This window comes from Paroedura picta, chromosome 3 (genome assembly GCF_049243985.1).
Source record: "Paroedura picta isolate Pp20150507F chromosome 3, Ppicta_v3.0, whole genome shotgun sequence".
Lineage (NCBI taxonomy): Eukaryota > Metazoa > Chordata > Lepidosauria > Squamata > Gekkonidae > Paroedura > Paroedura picta.
In genome coordinates, this window is record NC_135371.1 from 56,120,946 (window position 1) to 56,140,595 (window position 19,650).

A 19,650-nucleotide genomic window follows, 5' to 3' on the forward strand; every position below is an offset into this window, starting at 1 on the left:
TTTTGCTGTAAGCATGTTCCTGTGTGATTTCTTCATTGTTTACTTTGTCATGTTTAAATTCTTATGCTTTGCTTTAGCTCTGTTTCAGATTTCTGCAGCCTGACGGCATTGTTTCTTAGATGTTCCATTTTGTTCATCATATTAATATATACTGTGTTAGTCACTTTCAGTTTCAATTAAAAAGGCTGATTATAAATAATCAAGACTTGCAAAATCAAAATGTAACACTTTTCATTTTTCAGTGAGTGTTCCTATGCATTAATGTGTGGTCTTCTCATTCATTGAAAAATCCAGCAAACTTAAATACAGTAGTTAACATGTCCAACAACATGGGCATGTTTGCCTTTTTTGTTTGACAGGTGTTACAGATGTCCACACCATTCAAAAAAACATAAAGCAGGCTAATAGTGAGAAATACTTCCTCTACTGTCTTGGCTTTGGTCCTGATGTCAACTACACATTTCTGGAGAAGATGGCTTTGGACAATGGAGGAATTGCTCGGCGTATATATGAGGATGCAGATGCAGCCCTCCAGCTCCAGGTATCAGGGACCAGTTCTGCATTAAGAGACATACTTTGTTTTAGCCTCGCTTTGGATTTCCTTTGGATGCTGCAAGTTGACTCTAGCCTTTCTGCATTTGGGCTTTCCTCCCCTCATTTCTCAGGCTAAAGTTTGTGATATGCTTTCCGCATGGATTCTGACGAGGCAGCCTCCCATCATGGTTTGATCCCTTCCCCCTTTTAAAAAACTGCAGTTTTGCAAAATGACGCCTGCTTGCACTTTAGTTTTCATTGTACCCCTTAATATCACCATTCTGGCCCTTGGTCACCTCCATCTCTTCCTCCCAAAGTGTCCTGAATGTAATTTTTTTTAAAAACCCAAAAAACTGGGTTATAATGTTACTAGGAGCAAAGCCCGTTATATCCAGGAATACATCGAGCACTAGAGCTTGGCAGTGGGAAGAGGAAGGGGAGGAGTTGTCCAGTCTGTAAGGGCATGAGATTGAATGTGTGTGTTGTGTGGGAGGTTGTGGTGGCATGGAGACAAATGAGGGCATGGCTGTGGAGAGACGGGTGTTAAGAACCTGTGGTGTGGAATGTTCATTGAGTGTGGGAGAGGACTGACCTTTGGGAATTGTGACATAGTGGTTACAGGTGAGCTTTCCAGAGCCATGTGAAGATATGTGAAGGGAAAATCAGACTGGAGACTCTTCTTAGGGGGAAATTACATGGCAACCAATTCCTCCCAGTTCTGCATTCAACATCATTCCCCTACTTGTCACCCTGCCCTAATACACATGGGGTAGTCACAGTACACAGGTGTCCACCCTGCTTCTTCTGTCTCCATTTTATTACTGTTGATAAAATGTTATGTACCCAAATACTTCTTTCACGGTTGCTCCTTAGAAGAAGAAGAGCTGGATTTTTGTACCCTGCTGTTTACTACCCAAAAGAGTCTCAAAGTGGTTTACAAACACCTTTTCCCTTCGTCTCCCCACAATAAACAACCTGTGAGGGATGTGGGGCTGTGAGAGGTCTGAGAGAACTGGGAATGGGCCGCAGTCACCCAGCAGGCCTCAGGTGTCTCAAAGCAGTTTCCAATCACCCTCCTCTCCCCATAGCAGACTCCCCATGAGGTAGAGAGCCTCACTTGTAAGATGGCAACCCTAAGAGGAGGTCCCTCTGTGCACAGCAGTCTGGACTTTAGTCAGGTTTATGCACACCTAGTTAGTGTGGAATTTCAGAAGATGAACCTACACCAATCTGGAAACCTTACTACCTCTCTGCAATGTCTTCTTGACCTGAAATAGGTCAGGGGGTGCTAGGTAGCTGCGGGGGCATTACACACTTTTGAAGCCCCACTTTCAGACTTCAAGGAATATGTTCAGACCAGGGACAGCCAACCTCCAGGTGGGGCCTGGAATTGCTGCTCATCTCCAGACTATACAGACCTGCTCCACAGGCAAAAATGGCTATTTTGGAGGGGTGACTGTGTAGCACTGTATCCCCCTTAGGTTTAGGGATGCAGCCTCCAGGTGGGGTCTGAGAATCCCCTGGAAGTACAGCTCATCTCTAGGCAGTTAGACTGAAGAGAAAGCTCTCTCCCTTCACATGAATCCCTTCAAAAGGAATGCACATGGCCCCAGAATCCACTTGGTTGCTTGGCTGGTGATGTCTGCTCTTCTGAAGCCTGAGGCCTACTTCTGGCAACTGCAGTCCGTATTGTTGTCTGCAAGGCCGTCATTGCCTTATAAAAGTGGATCACCTAGTTTTCCCCAAAGTCTCACTGTCTACTTTCCTGTAAATCTAACTACACTTGAAATTCTCAGCCACTTATGCCTTTGAGTTTATAGGAGTTTTTATTTACCAGGACTATTACGCCAAATGTGTGTCTGTAAAGAACTGGGTTGCTGAGACAAAGAACTAGCTGGGTTGCTGAGACAAAGAAACTAGCTGCTGGGAATATGAAGAAATATTTCCTGTCTAGAAGGGCTGATGGCCCATTTCTGGAAAATCCTGGATGATTGCTTGTGCCTGGGGATAGTGGTAAGGGAAAAGATAAAGACCAAATCTTGGATTAGATTTGGTGTTGAAAGAGAGTGGCCAGTTCCCTTTACAAGACAATGTGCTTGGCTGGCTGGAGGGGAGTTTTGGTTGGGATGCCTTTGTCTCTCTGTACTTGCCAGGTGTGCTGACAAACTCCACTTTGGTTTGCAGGCAAGTGGGTTGGGGGAAGCCTAACTCCAAGTCCTGCTTGAGAGAAAGAAGTGGATTTTAGTTACTCTCCCATTATGGTTTGCAAGGCTTGACCTGGCTTTCTTCTCTCTGGTGCCAGGGGCTGTGCAGGAGTGTCAGGAAGGGTTGAAACGGGTGTGCCAGCCTGCGATGGAGGAGTGACAGTCCACATGACAGGACAAGCCTGAAAAAAGTCACTTCAATTCCCATGTCTCTCCAGCCATTTACTTGTTCACTATTTACAGTTCAGGCTGTAAATATTCTTTATTTAGATCTTCCTGAACTTTCCAGACTCACAGGATTGATATTGGTCTGTCTGTCTCTCTGCACCCCAAAATACAACAGTTGCTGGTAAGGGCTGGCCAAAGCCCATAGGCCAGGAGGGACACACCTGCAACCTCTCCACTCCAACCACAGTCTATGAGCTTCTACCATCCAGCGTAGATCGCTGCTCATCTCTAGATTATAATGATCAGTTCTGCAGGCAAAAATGGCTACTTTGGAGACTGGACTCTGTGGCATTGTACGATTTTAAGGCCCTCCTCCAAACCTCCAGGAATATCTCCAACCCAGGGGTAGCCAACCTCCAGGTGGGGCCTGGAGAGCTCCTGGAATTACAGCTCATCTGCAGAGTATAAAGATCAGCTGCCCAGGCAAAAAGGGCTGCTATGGAGTTTGGACAGGGTTGAGGAGAAGAAACATTTAAGGCCTCCCAAGCAGGTTGTTGTGGAGTTGAAACACTTGAGGCCTACTGCACAGGTTTGTTGTGCAGATGAAATAGGAGGCAAAAGAACCTCTGCAACAGCTTCCAGTTTCACCTGCACACCGACCCTGTGTGGTATGTCTCAAATCTGCAGAGATTTGCTTAGCTGTTTCTTCCCTCCAGCAGCATGGCCGTCCAGAGCAGTATTTTAAATGAGAAGGGGCTTTTCTGTGGCCTCCCTGTCAGCCAACTATTTGGCAGAAGGGGAAAGTTCCCCGCCCTCAAAAGGAAGGCCCTCAAACTCCCCTGCGTTGCTCTTGGAAACTCCTCCCTCCCCTCCATCAGGACTGTCAGAGGCTCCTTCACAGCAGCCTCCTGCCAGCTCTGTCAGTGTTCTAAGGCAGTGGCCCCCAACCTGCAGGCTGCGGCCCGGTGCCGGGCCGCGAAGGCCATGGCGCCGGGCCGCAGCTCCCTCTCCCTCTCCCCGCCCCCCCCCCCCCGCAGTAAAAAACTTCCCTGGCCGCAAGCTTGTGCGGGCGCGGCTCGCGGGCGCGGCACGATGCGTGGGCGTGGCCCGCGCGGGCCGCGGGCCGCGCCCCAATGCCCTGCCGGTCCCCAACCTCAGAAAGGTTGGGGACCACTGTTCTAAGGCAAAGTGAGGTAAGTTACAGTTCGACATGACTATTAGGACATCCTTGGGGCGAAAAGGGCTGGCGCAGCCTCATCCCCCTTGGAAGCCCTACTGACCTCCTCTACCTGCGGTGGTCAGGAACAGACTGGCAGTGATGTCTACAGATTGCCCCTGGCTGTGTTTGGTGGGTGGGCCCTGTCCGAACTTTGGCCCAGTGATTGGGCCAAAGTCCTGAGTGGATGGGCCCTGCCTCTGACAGGCCACGCCCACTCTCTGCCCACTTAGCTCTTAGCGAAATATATGTAACAGCTCCTGCTGTTACAGATAATATTGCTGTGCTAGACAGCTTTTTTTAAAACTTAGAAACAGCATTGTAACACGATTATCCCTTTTTAAGAAGTTCTGAGGATTAGATTCTCACATAAGGTCTATGCGAAAACATCATGGCTTGTGGGGAAAATGCAAATGGCTGGGTATCTCCCCTTCCCCCTCTTTGAGTGAAGTTGCCATTGGGGAACCCCTCCACTTTCCTTCTACAGCATTTAGAAAATGCAGCCAGTTTTCCAGGAAGCCTCATGAGAAGTTTATACCCACAACTAGGAATGCCAGCCTCCAGGTAGGACCTGGGGATCCCTTGGAATCACAGCTCATCTTCCACCTACTGACATCAGTTCTCCTGGAGAAAATTGATGCTTTTGAGGGTGAACTCTATAGTGCTGTACTTCAATGAACTCCCTATTTTCCCCAGGCTCTACCTCCAAATCCATTTAAGTCTCTCTCCTAAACTCTGCCCTCCCACATCCCAATTTCCAGGTAATTCCCAACCAGGTTCCCCCCCCCCATCTCCATGGGAATTATTCCCCTCTCATTCCTCTTTCTCCCATCTATTTTTCTTTCTCCTCCATCTTCTTCCCACTTTCTTAATCACTCCTCCTTGGGATGTGCCCAAGCAACTCATATGGATGGGTACAAGCCTGAATGCATGCATTTCTACACTAAACAGCTCCAAAAAGATGAAATCGTTTTGCTGACGGGCAAGGAGGGGGCAATTTGAGTCTGTGCCTGAAGAAACGGATTTCAATGCAGAAACAGACCAAAGATGCAAATCCTAATGATGTCAATAGTGTAGAAACAATCAGGGTAAAGCCATCAGGATATATTCAGATCTACCTACAGTGGTTCAGCCTGACTGGTAAATGAGATTTAATGCCATAATAACCTCTTCTCTCTGTCTGATTGAAGAACTTTTATCGTGAGATATCTACTCCGATCCTGAAGGATATTGAAATTAACCATCCTGACAACACAGTAGAGGAAATCACTCAGAATGATTTCAAAATGCTCTTTGACAAATCTGAGATTGTAGTAGCTGGGAAGATCCGCAATAACCTTGATGTTTTCCCTGTAGAAATTAAAGCTCAAACTGTAAGTATTTAAGGATTATGACCTCTTTTGTATGAAGTGCTGCCCTTTATTGAATAACAACAGTTATTTCATCTGATTTGGATTAGGCTTTTAAAATCACAAATAATTGTACTTCTCCTTTGAAGATGTCTAAATTCTTATGCTAATGACACTCCACTAGCATGTGAATTTTGTTACAAAGTCAGTTTCAAACAAATAAGGTGTTACAGAAAATTTTGAAAAGAAATTATTCTCTTAGATTCCAGATTCTGTTAAAAGGAAAACTATTACAATAGGTTGTTGACTGAAAAATCAGTTGAAGAACCATTGTGGCATGAAATGCTGGAGAAGAACAATGTTTCCCTTTAAAATGAATGTTGTGTCCCCCCCCCCTTTTTCCCCCCAGTAATTTTGTACATGAATTTTGTACAAATCAGCAACATGCTTTGAAGCGTAGTTGATTGACATTCTAAACATTTTCCACACAAGAAGTTCAGCTTGTGTGGTAGATCCTTAAAATGTAAATTTACAGTGTTGTAAAATGTTATAGCTGGGAGTTGATGTTTTTTATTTGCTTTATTTATAAGTAACTTTCAGAGGAGAGTTGACAGGCTTGTTCAATTTCTCCTAGGAAATTACTTTTAAAAGGCCAGGGTAGCATCAGAACAATACCTGTGAACCTCCTTTCGGAATGGCCAGGAAGTTCAGGGAAAAGGGCAGGAAGGTGATTTAAAGATTTTTGATGGACAGAAAGTTTCTGGTCTCCAGGCCAATATAATATGGAAATGCAGAGGGAGAAAAAGTAATTAGAGAACTAGAGGAATGTGAAGAAGTTCTTGGAAAGCTGAACTTCAGAGGCTAAAGCTGAATGAGTTGAATGCCCTTGTCAGAGGCCCCCAGAGGTGTACATACCTTATTTTGCTCCTGGAGCAATCGGGTGGGCATTGATGCAAGCAGGGGTGGGGCTCTGAAGAGAAATGCCTGTCTGCAACCTAGGTCTGCCCTGGCCCCCGATGTCCAATAAAGGATCCAATAAAGGATGATGGCAGAGGGTCTGGCCACCTTGGGCTGTGAGTCCCTCAGGTTATCCTCACGATTGGCAAGAAGGGATGGGGGAACAATGGCCATTGGGACCAGCCCATACCTATGCCTGCACCAGAGGAAAGGCCACGGCAGTTTGTGCCAGACAGCCATTGTCATTGCACCACTATGAGTAGCCATACTGTTCAGCATTCAGGGGAAAGGCTGCTCATGGCTGGCACATATGCTGCCAAGTCATCAGCTGCCCACCATGGTGGGTGTCAGAGGTAGGGGCTGGCTGATACTCATGGCTCCCACCACTTGTGAGGGCTTGACAGGGCACAGTGGCCTCCAGAGCAAGAGCCATGGCCACCATACTATAGATACACCACTGGAGGCCACACTGGAAACATCTTGAAATGGGCCATTTAGTTTGGAATATAAGAATATTTTAAACCTGAAAGATCTCATGGTTAAGAATCACAAGTGTGACTCAGGAGAACTGTCTGGATTGCATTTTTGCAGTTGTTCTATTGCCTTAATGTTTGATTACAAATGGAATTTCTGTGTAAACACCTTTTGTTGCCAAAGTCATTGAAGAGGTGGGGTCTTGTCTAATATACTTGGTGCTCTGATTACTTCACCCCTGCACTTACTTGCCTAACATCATCTGGAAAATGGATAAGATAAATAGATAAATATCAAGAGCTTGCTGAACTCACTGCAGTTTATGATAAATATTTTGGTTTCATGGCAAAGACAGAAAATAAATTAGTATGACATGTTGCAAGACTTTTTCAAAGTGTCCTATTCTTTAAGATTTGTTTGTGGATAAAAATATATACTCCATCTTAACACCGCCCGTGGCACCGCGGACGCCACGGACTAAATAAAAGGCTAAGGGGTTCTAGGGTGGGATGTGTCCGTGATGAGGAAGGGTCCGGATTGGACCCTTCCTCCGGATAGACAATCGGAGGGACCAATCGGCAGGCGCGCAGAACCTGCCAATTGGTCCCTCTGATTCCCAGCCCCAGCAACTGCGAGCCGCGCACAGCGCGGCTCGCAGTTGCCCCCTTGCCACCGGCCTTACGCGTCAGAGGCACAAAGCGCCTCCGATGCGTCAGGCCGCCCGTAAGGGAGCCCCAGGCAGCCGTGCAGAGCGCGGCTGCCGGGGGCTCCCTGCCTGGCGGCTTGACGCAGCGAGAAGCAGAGCGCGGCTGCCGGGGGCTCCCTGCCCGGCGGCTGACGTGGTGAGAGGTGCGAAGCGCCTCTTGCCGCGTCAGGCCGCCGCCTGACAGAGCCGCCAACAAAAGACCGCCGCCCGGGGGAGGCCCTGCCGCCTGAGGGAGCCCAACAAAACAGTAAGTGCCTAGCGCCCGCTGTATTACTCATACAGCAGGCTTGCTTACTAGTTTATTCATATTTCAAATAACTGAAACCTTTTTACCTTTTTAGCAAAGGAGCAACTTGACTCTTATAGAGAATGTAAAAGTAAAAGAAAAAGAAGAAATATTTCGGAATGAGAAATACGTTTTTGGAAACTTCATCAAGAGATTATGGGCCAATTTAAGTATCCAGCAACTGCTAGAAAAATTGTAAGCTAATACACCGAAGAATTTGCTAAGTTATAACCTAATAATAAAGAGACTTACAGGTGATCCCAAACATGCAGAAGGCACATAGTAGAATCCGCATATGTAGCAGTGTTCTTTCTAAGGGCCATTCCGCACCAGGATCTAAGTGGCAAATTGGTTGCGGGATGAAAAAACGCCATTTTAAATTCGTCGTTATGCATACCTGGCTTCGTAGTGGAATCCAGTTGCGTTTCTATCGTTTCCCACAGGTTTCCGGTCTCGGCAAAAATTGCATGCCAGGAAGCGATATTGCCGAGCTTCGTTCCCGCCCCTGGCCGTCAAGCAGCCAATGGACGACCGTTATCATGATCCCAAAAATCCCCTTTCCCTTTAAGGAAGGTTTTTTTTTTTTTAAACACACACGTTGCAACAAATCTGTGTTGATTCGTTGCAACAGAGAGACCCATCTAGCTAGCAGGTGGTGTTTGAGCTGCCGTTTCATCATTGCCACGCTCCCCCCGAGTGAAAAAAAAAATAACCCCCCTCCTCCCCGCACGGGCGCGATTTTTGGCCGAAAATACAGTAAAAAATAAAGGGAAAATAAACCAGCAAACGGGGCTGTTTGTTGTTTCGTGCTTGGTGACTTAAAACAGCTCTGCAGCCAGGGAAGCCTCGCTGGGTAAACGAAGGCTCGCCGGTGCGTTGATCTCCGCTCGCTCGGAGAAAAAAAAATGGTGATCGCTTCGCCAGAAGATCAGAGAAGAGAGCTAAGGGGAGGGACTTTGCAGAAACCGCAACAATGGTAACACAGAGAACTTTCCTGCTAGTGTTGCAGATTGGTTGCAAGAGTGTAGCGCTTTCCAGAGGGTGAATCCACTTTTTGGGATTTCCCTGAAAGCGCTACAACGAAGCGCTTTTTGCGGATCGGTTTCAGGAGTGTTGCAGATTGTCAACGACATTGTGCATAACAGCAAAACAGTAGCGATTTCAATTTGTAACCATTGTGGTATTTTGGATGAGTGCGGAATGGCCCTAAATATTTCAAGAATCCCTGTGTCTTGAATTCCTGAAATGTGGAATGCTTATTTAGTCTTCTGCCTGATGTCCTAGCTTTCAAAATGTAGACAATCTGCTTTCCATGTTTCATTAATTTTGGCTCAATCATTCTTGCTCAATTCCTCTAACAATCGTGCAGGGCTGTATATGCAGCCCCTCCGCTCTGCCCCTGCTCTCACTGGCAGGAGGGTGAGGAGAGTGGTGGGGACAATACGGAGTGTGCCCGCTTAGCTATCTCCCCACTCTTGCTAGCAAGAGGGTGGAAAGAGTGGGAGGTCACTGCAGAGCACAGCCGCACAGCTCTGTTCCTGTTCTGGCAGCCAGGAGGCCAGGAAGAATGGCATGCCTGGGGTGGAGTGGGGCAGAGGGTGCTTGGATGGCTGCCCACAGCTCCCTGGCTTATCTGGTGTTGGCTCTTCCACCTCCTGGTAAGTGCCGGGAAGTGGCATGGAGGAGGAAGAGGGCAGGAGTGGGGAAAAGCCTCTGATTGGCCCTCAGTGGGGGAGAGAGGAATGCTTCCCCAGTGAGGGCCAATCAGAGGCACACATCATAAGAAGGATGATAGGGTTTTTATGTATAAAGATAAAATTCAGGTTCTCTGAATTTCTATGTTAATTCTTTTAAAAGTTAATCTGTGACAATTTTCATATAGCATATCTCTGCAACGCATGGGGCTAGATACTTTAAAAGAATGAAACCTTTTACACATATTCCAATCATATTATATCAATATAACAATAGTGAACTGCCAAAGTTTTTTAACAAATGAAGAAAACCCTTGTTGGGGGGTTAGTTGCTACCAGCAGACTGGTGATAATCTGCCATTTGGAGACCCCGTCATCTCCCTAGTTATTTATGACTATCTCATTAATGAACCCACACACAATATTTTTATGAGCACCTTATACTTTTTAGAGCAAAACATTGATATGTTATATAGCCTAGAAGCAGATTGAACTATACTGTATGCTTCTTAAAAGTATACCAGTTACTTTTCCTTTTAAATGAAGTATTAATTCTGTTTCATTTCATTTAGGTTGGCAGGTTTCAGGAGACAGGTTGCTCAAATAATGAAACAAGAAAAATCACACAATCCTCCCTGAAGTTTTTGATGTATTGACTTCCCTAGCATGCTCTTTCATGTAGACACCATTCTGGTTTGCATTTTGCTTTACAGTTGTTTCCATGAGGGGAAGTAGAAACACCTGTCATGGAATCTGGAATTGTGTACTTTGTTTCTCTGAACCACTGGAAAAGTAAACAGTAATGATTTTCCCCTTCTCTACTGAAGTGTTTCAGCTGAGGGAGAGCAGCAGAAAATGCTGAAAGACCAAGCTTTGGACCTTTCCTTGAAGTTCAGCTTTGTCACCCCTCTCACCTCCATGGTGGTCACCAAGCCTGAAGCTGGTGGCAAATAAACCCACCGAAGAAGGTAAATTAGCACAAAATGTCTCAGTGCCAAATGTAATCAAAATGTAAAGAACTCGAGATAGACACATTTTTTTCCAGAATTTTGTTCAGGTAATAGGACTAGAATAAATAACATTGTTGGAAGGCAGAGCAGGTTAAAGTTCTCATGAGAAATAAGAATTATATTAACTACACTGGTTGAAGGTAAATTACATTGCATATTCTTAACACTTAGTGGCTCATATAGATTTGCGCAGAGCCATGGTGGGCGGAGTGTGTCTGGACTCCATTTCGCAGCAGGCCTGCCCTCCACTCATATATCTTCATCCAGGGTTAATTAGAACTCACAAAATGTCTTCTCATCTTCATATTAGTTTGGTGGAGGGTAAAAGCCCTTTTTTGCAGCAAGCCATAAGAAGTCCTTTTCATAGAATCATAGAATCATAGAGTTGGAAGGGGCCACACAGGCCATCTAGTCCAACCCCCTGCTCAACGCAGGATCAGCCCTAACCATCCTAAAGCATCCAAGAAGCATTTTCTGAGTGTCATGGTGGTGGTGGTGATGGGGGGGGGGCTACATTTCTAAACACCCCACTGTCAAGGTGACTGCTTATGGACAAGCAACTGCATCTTGGCTACTTTCAGAGTTTGCTGTTTTGGTACAAACCTGTGCATTGCCATAAGGTTGAGTACCAAATGTGCCTCCCTTCCAAAGCTGCCAGGGCCTTCCCAGCTGTCTGCTGGCAACATAAAAGCCGTGCAGTGTCAAATCCTCCAGGGGGGAGAGCCTACCGTGGTCCAGGTGACCGACTGGTACATACACAAGCAAAGTCAACCAATATCTCACCTCACTATATGTGTTCTGCTCACTGGACCAGAGGTGGGGGAGTGTTTTGGAGCTGGCTGGCAATGGTCAGTGTTTCTGGGGGACTCCCATCCAGAGCCATCATGTCAGCTTCCTCTGTTAGCTGACAAGGTGACTAAAGAGCAAGACCAGGTCTGCCTGTGGTGCCTTGGGGTGTCATGCTACTTCTGCTGCGCCCTCCTTATCCCATCACCACTTCTCTGTCACTTGGGCCAGTCATGGAGTCCCAATCCAAGCCCCTTCAGTTCACACCTTCATGTAAGCATTTTGGGTGGGCATTCCGGAGAGGCATCTCTAGCTCATGCAAAGTCTGTTCTGTACACTCCTGAAACTGCAGCTGACATCTCCACAAAAGCAGTTTCATGGGAGCACCTTGTCTGGTGTCCAATCGCACGTACCTTGTAGGCAGATTGGGGGATATCCCAGGGAGGTTTGTGGTGACTTTGAAGCCTCTGGCTCACCCAGGTTCCATTCTGTGGACTCCTGGACCCCTGTCTTACATCTCCCTGAAAAGCAGTTTCCTGGAAATGCCCTAATATTCTGCAGTCTCTGGGACCCTGGGGGACAATCCCCAGCATCCCGAGGTTACTGAACCAGCTCAGCAAAGCAAAAACTCAGTTCAGGTTTGAATTTTTGAGGCTCCCTCAATCCAAATTGGCTTTTCCTGGTTTGTGCCCATCCCTAATGCACCTCCTTCAGAGTAAATCCTGTTTCACACAATATATCATGAAGAGTCAGTTAATACAATGGACTAATACTCAGCTTCATTGCCATGTAAATGAGCATTCTTGATGAATGGTGAATAACTTGCCATTAGTTTTTTCCCATGTGTTAGGAACTGGGTAGAAATATATAGAACATAAATGGGTAGAAATATATTGAATGTGTAATGATGCATATATCCACCTTGGATATATGCAACTCTGAAACATTTTTCAGCTGTACTGGAGAACAAGCTATATGAACTTCTTCCCCAAACAGATATTACTTGTATTTATTTTTATTTCTGAAGATGTTTATATCTTCCCTTCTGATTTTATATTTTCTTTTCAAATGACTGTGTGTGTGTTATTGTATTAATACTTGCTCTCATCCATTTCCACTATAACTTTCATTTTCACTGGAGAACCAACTCTTGTATTCCTCCTCATCTTACTTCCCTCTTTCTGCCTGACACCTAGTAATCTTAACGTTCCCCATTCTGATAATTATATTTACCTGAGTACATTAAGTTATGATGCCTTAGATGCTGCTGAAGCATTCAATCCTCCAGAGGGAGACGGGGGGAGGAAAGGTTAGATGTGCTGACATAATTTCTTTTGAAGAAGAACAGTTGGTTCTTGTATACCGTTTTTCTCTACCTGAAGAAGTCTCAAAGTGGCTTACAATCCCCTTCCCTTTCCTCTCCCCACAACAGACACCCTGTGAGGTGGGTGAGGCTGAGAGAGCCCTGCTATTCCTGCTCGGCCAGAACAGCTTTATCAGAGCTGAGGCAAGCCTAAGGTCACCCAGCTGGCTGCATGCGGAGGAGCAGGGAATCAAACCTGGCTCAACAGATTAGAAATCCACCCTCCTAACCACTACACCAAGCTGGCTTTGCATACTGGAAGTGACATCCACACATCAGGATGCTATGCTACTGACAAACCCCTCCATTTTGGTACGATTCCCTCAGCCATCTGAGAGGTGGGGAATGCCTTCTGTGGGGAATTCCTCAATCCCAGTGAAGGCCTGAGAATCCCATAGGTAGGGTCAATATTAGGATGGGAGATCACCAAGGAAGGTTCTGCAGCAGAAGACAATGAGAAACCATGCCTGCTCCTCACTTCCTTTCAAGGTCCCTTGCAGGGGTTATCATAAGTCACTTGCGACTTCATCGCATATATGTACACAAGCAGAGAGAGACTGGAAATGTAGAATTTGGCTTTTTGGATTAATTTTCTTTTTCTTTTTCTTTTAGGCAACAAAATAAAAATTACAGGGTTGAGGCATCCAAAGATACTGTACCTGCTGGGTGCTGGATATAAGCTCCCTGAATAACATTTTCCAGCAAATGTTCCTATTTAACATACATCCCCATATGTATTACCTGGAGCACTCTCTAATTTTTTAAAATATATAAATATATTTTAATAACTGAAATGTTAATGCTATATCATGAAGAATTCAGAGTACAATATTTAAAAATTTAATTAGATGAATTAATTTGAAAACATTGGGCAATAAAAGTGATATAAACACAATATAAGGTGGTTTTTACAAAAGTTAGTTGTTAATTTAAATAGCTTAATTTAAATGTTAATTTAATTTGATTTAAATGTTAATTTATATATCTCAATACATAGATTTAAAGCATTCTAACCATTCTATTCTTGTTCAGGTTATGCATATCTTAATAAACAAATAATACAAATCAGAAATATGGCAATTTTTTTAGAAGACCAATCATTATCCTTGTCTTTGGTCATTTGATTGCTTGGATTGCCATCATGTTTCATTGCTTTCTATTCATTTGACTTAGAAGCTGAATCATCTTGGTTCTCTGTAGGAGGAAGTTCTAGTGACTGTATATCCATGTGAATAAGTTGTCCAACCAGCAGGTGTTTTTGCTCCCAGGACTTCTTATTTCACCTGCTTCGATGCTCTAACCTTGTTAAGATGAATTTACATCCAATGTGTCTACCCGAAGAAGGACAAACAAGCCTAAAACATATATATGGCATCTCAACTCATCACCCATAGAACAGGTCAGATTTAAAAAATATCTGGGAGTACCATTCCAATCTAATGGCCATAGAAACTCCTATATATGATATATTTCCTTGAATGCCCAGAGGAGCTCAGGTGCCATTCAGAAATTCTTCTGGCACAAAGGTGGGCATAATGTTTCTGCAGCCCTTAAGCCGTTTAAGGCAAAACCTTTAGCACAGATGATGTATGGGGCCCCACTGTGTATAAATGCCAATATTTCCAGCCTAGAAAAGATTCAGGTTAGATTCTTAAGATCCCTGCTCCAAGTACCAACCCAGCATTTCCAACGCTGCAATCCAGGTGGAAACAGGAATGTACTCTGTCCAGACAAGAATATGGATGTGTACATCAATGTACTGGTTAAAACTGCTTTTTTCCACAAAAGGTTTGCTTTATCTAATGACTAGATTTGAGGCCCACTGTAGGCCCAATACAGCGGGCGCTAGTGGGCAGGCGGCTGGGGGTGGGAGGGCCCCCCACCCCCTCCCCCCTGAGGGCCAGGGTTCCTCCCAGGAAGCCTTTCCCCCCCACCCCCCTCCCCCGAAGCTGCAGCTTTGTCCTGGAGAAAGGAGCAGAGACACAGAAGGCGTGCTCCTTTCCCCAGAATGAAGCCTTTCCCGCCCCCCTTCCAGCTGAGGCCGTGGCTTCGTCCTGGGGAAAGGAGCGGGGCTGCAAGGAAGAACCCAGGTGGATATGAAGCAACATAGGTAGAGATAGTCTAAATTGCTTGAGAATGCTTTTGAGTTTTAAAATTATAATTTGATTCTTATAGCTGGAATGTTTCAAATTTTATACTATTTTAATTATCAATGATTCTTTTATGGATTTTGTAATTTGATTACTGCTCTAGTACCATAATAAAGAGTATTTGGATTGGGATCCAATGTGTCTCATTTGCTATTATAAACTTTGCTACACTATAGTTTCAGAATGCTGCAACAGGAAGGCAATTTTTCTCCTAACTCTTACATGGTATCTTCCAAGCACGAAGTGTCATTTTCCTGTTGCTCTGGCAGTTAGTAATTCAGCACAGTGACAACAAAGATCCTGCGTAGCATTATATTTATACATAAAATATGCATCAGGGTCTCTGAATCCCAAGCTTTCGTTTTTTAAAAAAAAGTAAGGAATCGGTCCCTCTCCCCTGCAATACATCTACACATAAAATGATCCTTAGAGACTTACTTCTATAAAATGAAAGCTGGGAATTCAGAGCAACTAGTTCTGCAGGTCCTGGGGAACCATGTCTTCTCAGATGCCCATTATTTCTGTGATTTTCAGTTTCTGCTTGGTGTTCCCACTGTATAAGAATATGATTCAGCTGTTGCCCCTGTTAGTGATACAGGGACTGTATTTGCATATGCGCTCCCTCTTGGAAGTGGGCAAAGGCACAGCATTGTCAACACTGGAGGTTCTTAATTTCCAACAAATATCAGTCAGTAATCTGGGTTTCAGTGTTATTGCTGTGACTGGCTGCACTGTATAAAAATCTTCCCATCAGGATGTTGTGCATACCAGGGGCCTATTCACCACTTGTATTAGGAGGGTTTCTCAGACTGAATAAAGCCAAATTCAAGATCTGGACCATCTATTAAATTAGTTGAACATCTTTTGGATAGTTTGGACCATGCATTCAGATTGACTGTTGAACTGGGTTATAGCCACTATTATTTAATTTAAGCTATTTATTAATGATGTTTGCTATTATTTGTTGTAGTTTTATGCTGCTGTCTGACAGTGGCCAACAACAATAAAACATACAATACAATCATATACAAATACAGTCTGTACACCCCAGAATCCTAGCCTCATCCCATACCCAACCCACCAAGTCAGTACTAAGTCCCAGTCCCAAATCTCCCAGGGGTGGTGTCACAATGAGAACCAGAGGGGGAGGGGCAAGATCTTTCATCAGCCTGGCTCCATCTTGTAGACCCCGTGAAACTGAGTTAGTTCCAGCAGGGCCCTCAGCTCTTCTGAGAGCTCATTCCACCAGGCAGGGACCATGGCCAGGTGAACTTCTCATGGACTAATGATCACCAACCTATTTGTACCCATAGAGCGAAGAGTCCTGTAGTGGTCCCCAACCTTTTTATCACCGGGGACTGGTCAACGCTTGACAATTTTACTGAGGCCTGGGGGGGGGTAGTCTTTTGCCGAGGGATGTCGCTGCCGCCACCTGAGCCCCTGCTCCACTTGGTTTCCCACCGGCACTCCTGACTTCCCGCCACCTGCTGGGGGCTCTGCCAGAAGCAGCGCAGTGCCACGCTAAGGGGGAGCCCCAGCCATGGCAGCCAATGGAGAGCACCAAAGGTGAGCTGGCAGCAGAGTGGCAGGGCAGCCCCTGAGGCAGCAGCCAGGGAGGAGGATGAGGAGGAGCCACGGCCCGGTACCAACTGATCGGACTGGTACCGGTCTGCAGACCAGAGGTTGTGGACCGCTGCAGGGGGCATAGGAAGACAGACAGTCCCTCAAGTATACCAGCCCCTTAAAGATTAATATCTGATACAGTAATCAACTGGTAATCAATGCAGCTGCTGTAGCACCAGCTGGATGTGGGCTGTCTTCTTGTGAGGACCCTAGCAGCTGAATTTTGCACCAGCTGAAGCTTACAGGTCAAAGCCAAGGAAAGGTCCATGTAGGGCGAGTTACATATATCCAGTCTAGAGATGACCACATGGATCACTGTGATCAGGTGTTCTAAGGACAGATATGATACTAGTAGCCTTGCCTGGCATAGATGGAAAAACACAGTTTGGGCTACTCTTGTGACCTGAGCCTCCATTGTATGGGTGCACTAGCATCAACAATTAGAATTGTGGCCCTTTGGATCAGCCATTTTTCAAATTTTGAAAATTCTAAATATTTTCAATTCTATTTGTTGATAGGAAATAGTCATTTTTCATTAAAACCCAGGCACAAAGTGGAAGAGCTCCATTTTACAGGTCCTGCAGAACTGCTGGAGTTCTGAAAGAGCCCTGATCTAACTTGAGAACTCATTCCAGCAAGCTGGGGCCAAGACCAAAAGGTCTGTGGTCCTGGTAAAAGCAAGACACATTTCTTTGGGGAAGAAGATCACCAGCCTATTGGCATTGGCCAAGAGTAAAGCCCTTCAGGAAACATACTCAGATAGGTGGTCCCTTAGATATGCTGGGCCTCTTTCAGTCCACTCTAGGAAGGTCCCTGTTCTCAGGGACAGAGGCAGGCAATTGCAAAACACTTCTGGATGTCTCTTGTCTTGAATATCACAAAGAGTTTAAGGCAAAAAAAGAGAAAGAGATGATACTATGCAATCAGAACTGGCTAGACAATATATCCTTTTTAATAATATGGAAACTGGTTGTCTGAAGGACTATTTGTTGATCTAAGGAAGTCAGCATGGATTTGTCTCCAATAGGTCCTGCCAGATCAACCTGCTTTCCTTCTTTGACAGGTTTAGTAGATCATGTCTAGTGGAGATATACTTAATAATACATATTTAGCTTATATAGGAAATCTAAAACCCCACATTAACTACACAATGGTATGAACTTTTGCCCAAAACTTATAAGCTTTTCCACATTTCCACATGCCACCTATAAAACATTTTATACTTGACACAAAAAGCCTTCCTGACAGATATTCAACACCATATTTTCAAGTCTGAATTAAATGCTTAACATTGAACATTTTTTGTAGAACAGTATGAACTTTGGCCCTATAACAATACACTAATAAAGAAGAAAGGAAGGGGAAAAAACCTCATTTTATCATGACATTTCCAGCACTTACAATTATATTGCCTTAAAAGTGTATAGAAGAAGAATCAAGAAAAGATTTCAAACATTGCTTCTCCTTTCCTTTCCCCAGTCTTCTTAAGGGGATCTCATATCGAGGCTTGCTGCATCTTGTTCCCGTAGACTTATATTCTGTCCAGTTAGACTTTGGCGTAGAAAGTGCAGTTGTACTCTTTTCCGCGGAATATTCACCGATGAATCTTGAGGCAGTTGCACCTCCTGGACTCCGATATCAGTACAATTTTTTTCCTGAGAAGCTCCTTTAAATCAATTACTTTCAAAACAGCTCCATGTATCTTTTGGTTGATTCTTGTGTACTGTTGTTTTGAAATGGCTGTATGCCTTTTAAAGAAGGGTGCCCTTATCTGGGCTGCGAGGCTCTGACATCCCCTTTTCCATCTCCAAAATTTCAGATTTCTCTTCTGCTGATGATTTCCCACCTTGTTTAGTGCTGTCATCAACCACTCTTATTGATCCATCATTCCTGTTAGAAACTTCTTCCTTGCCGTCTTGGATCTCCTTGAAAATATTCTTAAGCAAACCTTCTGTAAATGCTTTTAAATCTTGGGTTTGTTTCTCTATTAGATGGGCCATTCTTTTTAACATAGACATGTTTTAGGCTTATGTCAGCAACCAATCTCAGACAATTTTACAAATAGCCAGAAGAGGTCCTATACAGTCCTAGGCAAAAGCGAAAGTCCGTTTAGTCCTCTGACATTCTTCAGTGTAGGATGAAAAAAACAAAAAAAAGAAACAACAGAAGAAAAACAGCACGGGAATTAAAAACAGGGCAATTCAGAACTAAAGCACTTTCAGCAAGTTGAATTTAGTATAGCCAAAAAAGGTGTCCTTTAAGAGCTGGTCGCACATCAAGATTTCCTGGCACTAGTAGATGACGTTTTGAAGTCAGTGAAGCCAATAGACTCGTCCTGGAGCAGAGTTCTTGTGCCCAATCACGGCTCTTATTTGCTGTAAAAGCTATTCTAGTTAATCTAAGTCCTCTTCTTCTACTTAAGAAAATTAGCCTGCCCCTAATCGAGGTGGCTACTCAGGCAGAGCGGGGGGGAGGGAAATAGAGAGGCGAAAAGCGACTCGGATGGAGAGATTACTTGCTGTTATTTATTGAAGCGTTGATTAATGGCTTTCGTTGAGGCTGCCAGATGCTGTCCTCCACCCAGTCCAGCGCGTTCACTTGCAGTAAATAAATCGTAGAGGAGGGTTAAAGCAGTTTCTTTTAAGTGAGAAAGAAAGAAAAATAGTCCAAAATAGAATATGGCGGTCATCCTCTTGACCTGAAACGCTGACAGCCTGTAATCCGGGGAGATAAACTCCCTAAAGGATTGGAGATGGCCCCAAGAGTTCACTAGGACTTCCTGGGTAGAAAAAGTGAGGTGGGTTTTGTGTACCCCTCCTCTTTTCTGCCAATTGCTTCCACAACTGGCCCCTGTCAGACTCCAGTGATTGCACTGCAATCCCCTCCGGACGACATCTTTAGCCACACACCCCTCTAGTTGATGTTGTTTATCTGGATTTCAGTAAAGCTTTTGACAAGGCTCACCATGATGTTCTGATGGGTAAACTGGAGGACTGCTGACTGGATTTTCAGATGGAAAGGGAACTAGTTAGAAAACCTCACCCAAAGAGTAGTTGTCAATAGTATTACATCAGATTGGAGGGAGGTGAGCAGTGGGATACCACAGGGCTCAGTACTGAGTCCAGTACTT

The 19,650-nt window shown here is 44.8% G+C and overlaps 1 protein-coding gene across 1 annotated transcript in view; it reads left to right on the plus strand.

Moving 5' to 3' along the window:
- LOC143832035 (inter-alpha-trypsin inhibitor heavy chain H4-like) overlaps positions 1 to 15,029 on the plus strand; it is a 54,402-nt gene extending 39,373 nt beyond the window's left edge. The window contains exons 13-17 of the mRNA XM_077325772.1: positions 360 to 541; positions 5,313 to 5,495; positions 7,950 to 8,089; positions 10,416 to 10,556; positions 13,360 to 15,029. Of these exons, the coding sequence (XP_077181887.1) occupies positions 360 to 541; positions 5,313 to 5,495; positions 7,950 to 8,089; positions 10,416 to 10,542 (632 nt within the window). The 3' untranslated portion in view covers positions 10,543 to 10,556; positions 13,360 to 15,029. The remainder of the gene's footprint in view (positions 1 to 359; positions 542 to 5,312; positions 5,496 to 7,949; positions 8,090 to 10,415; positions 10,557 to 13,359) is intronic.
- The last annotated feature ends 4,621 nt before the right edge of the window (positions 15,030 to 19,650 follow it).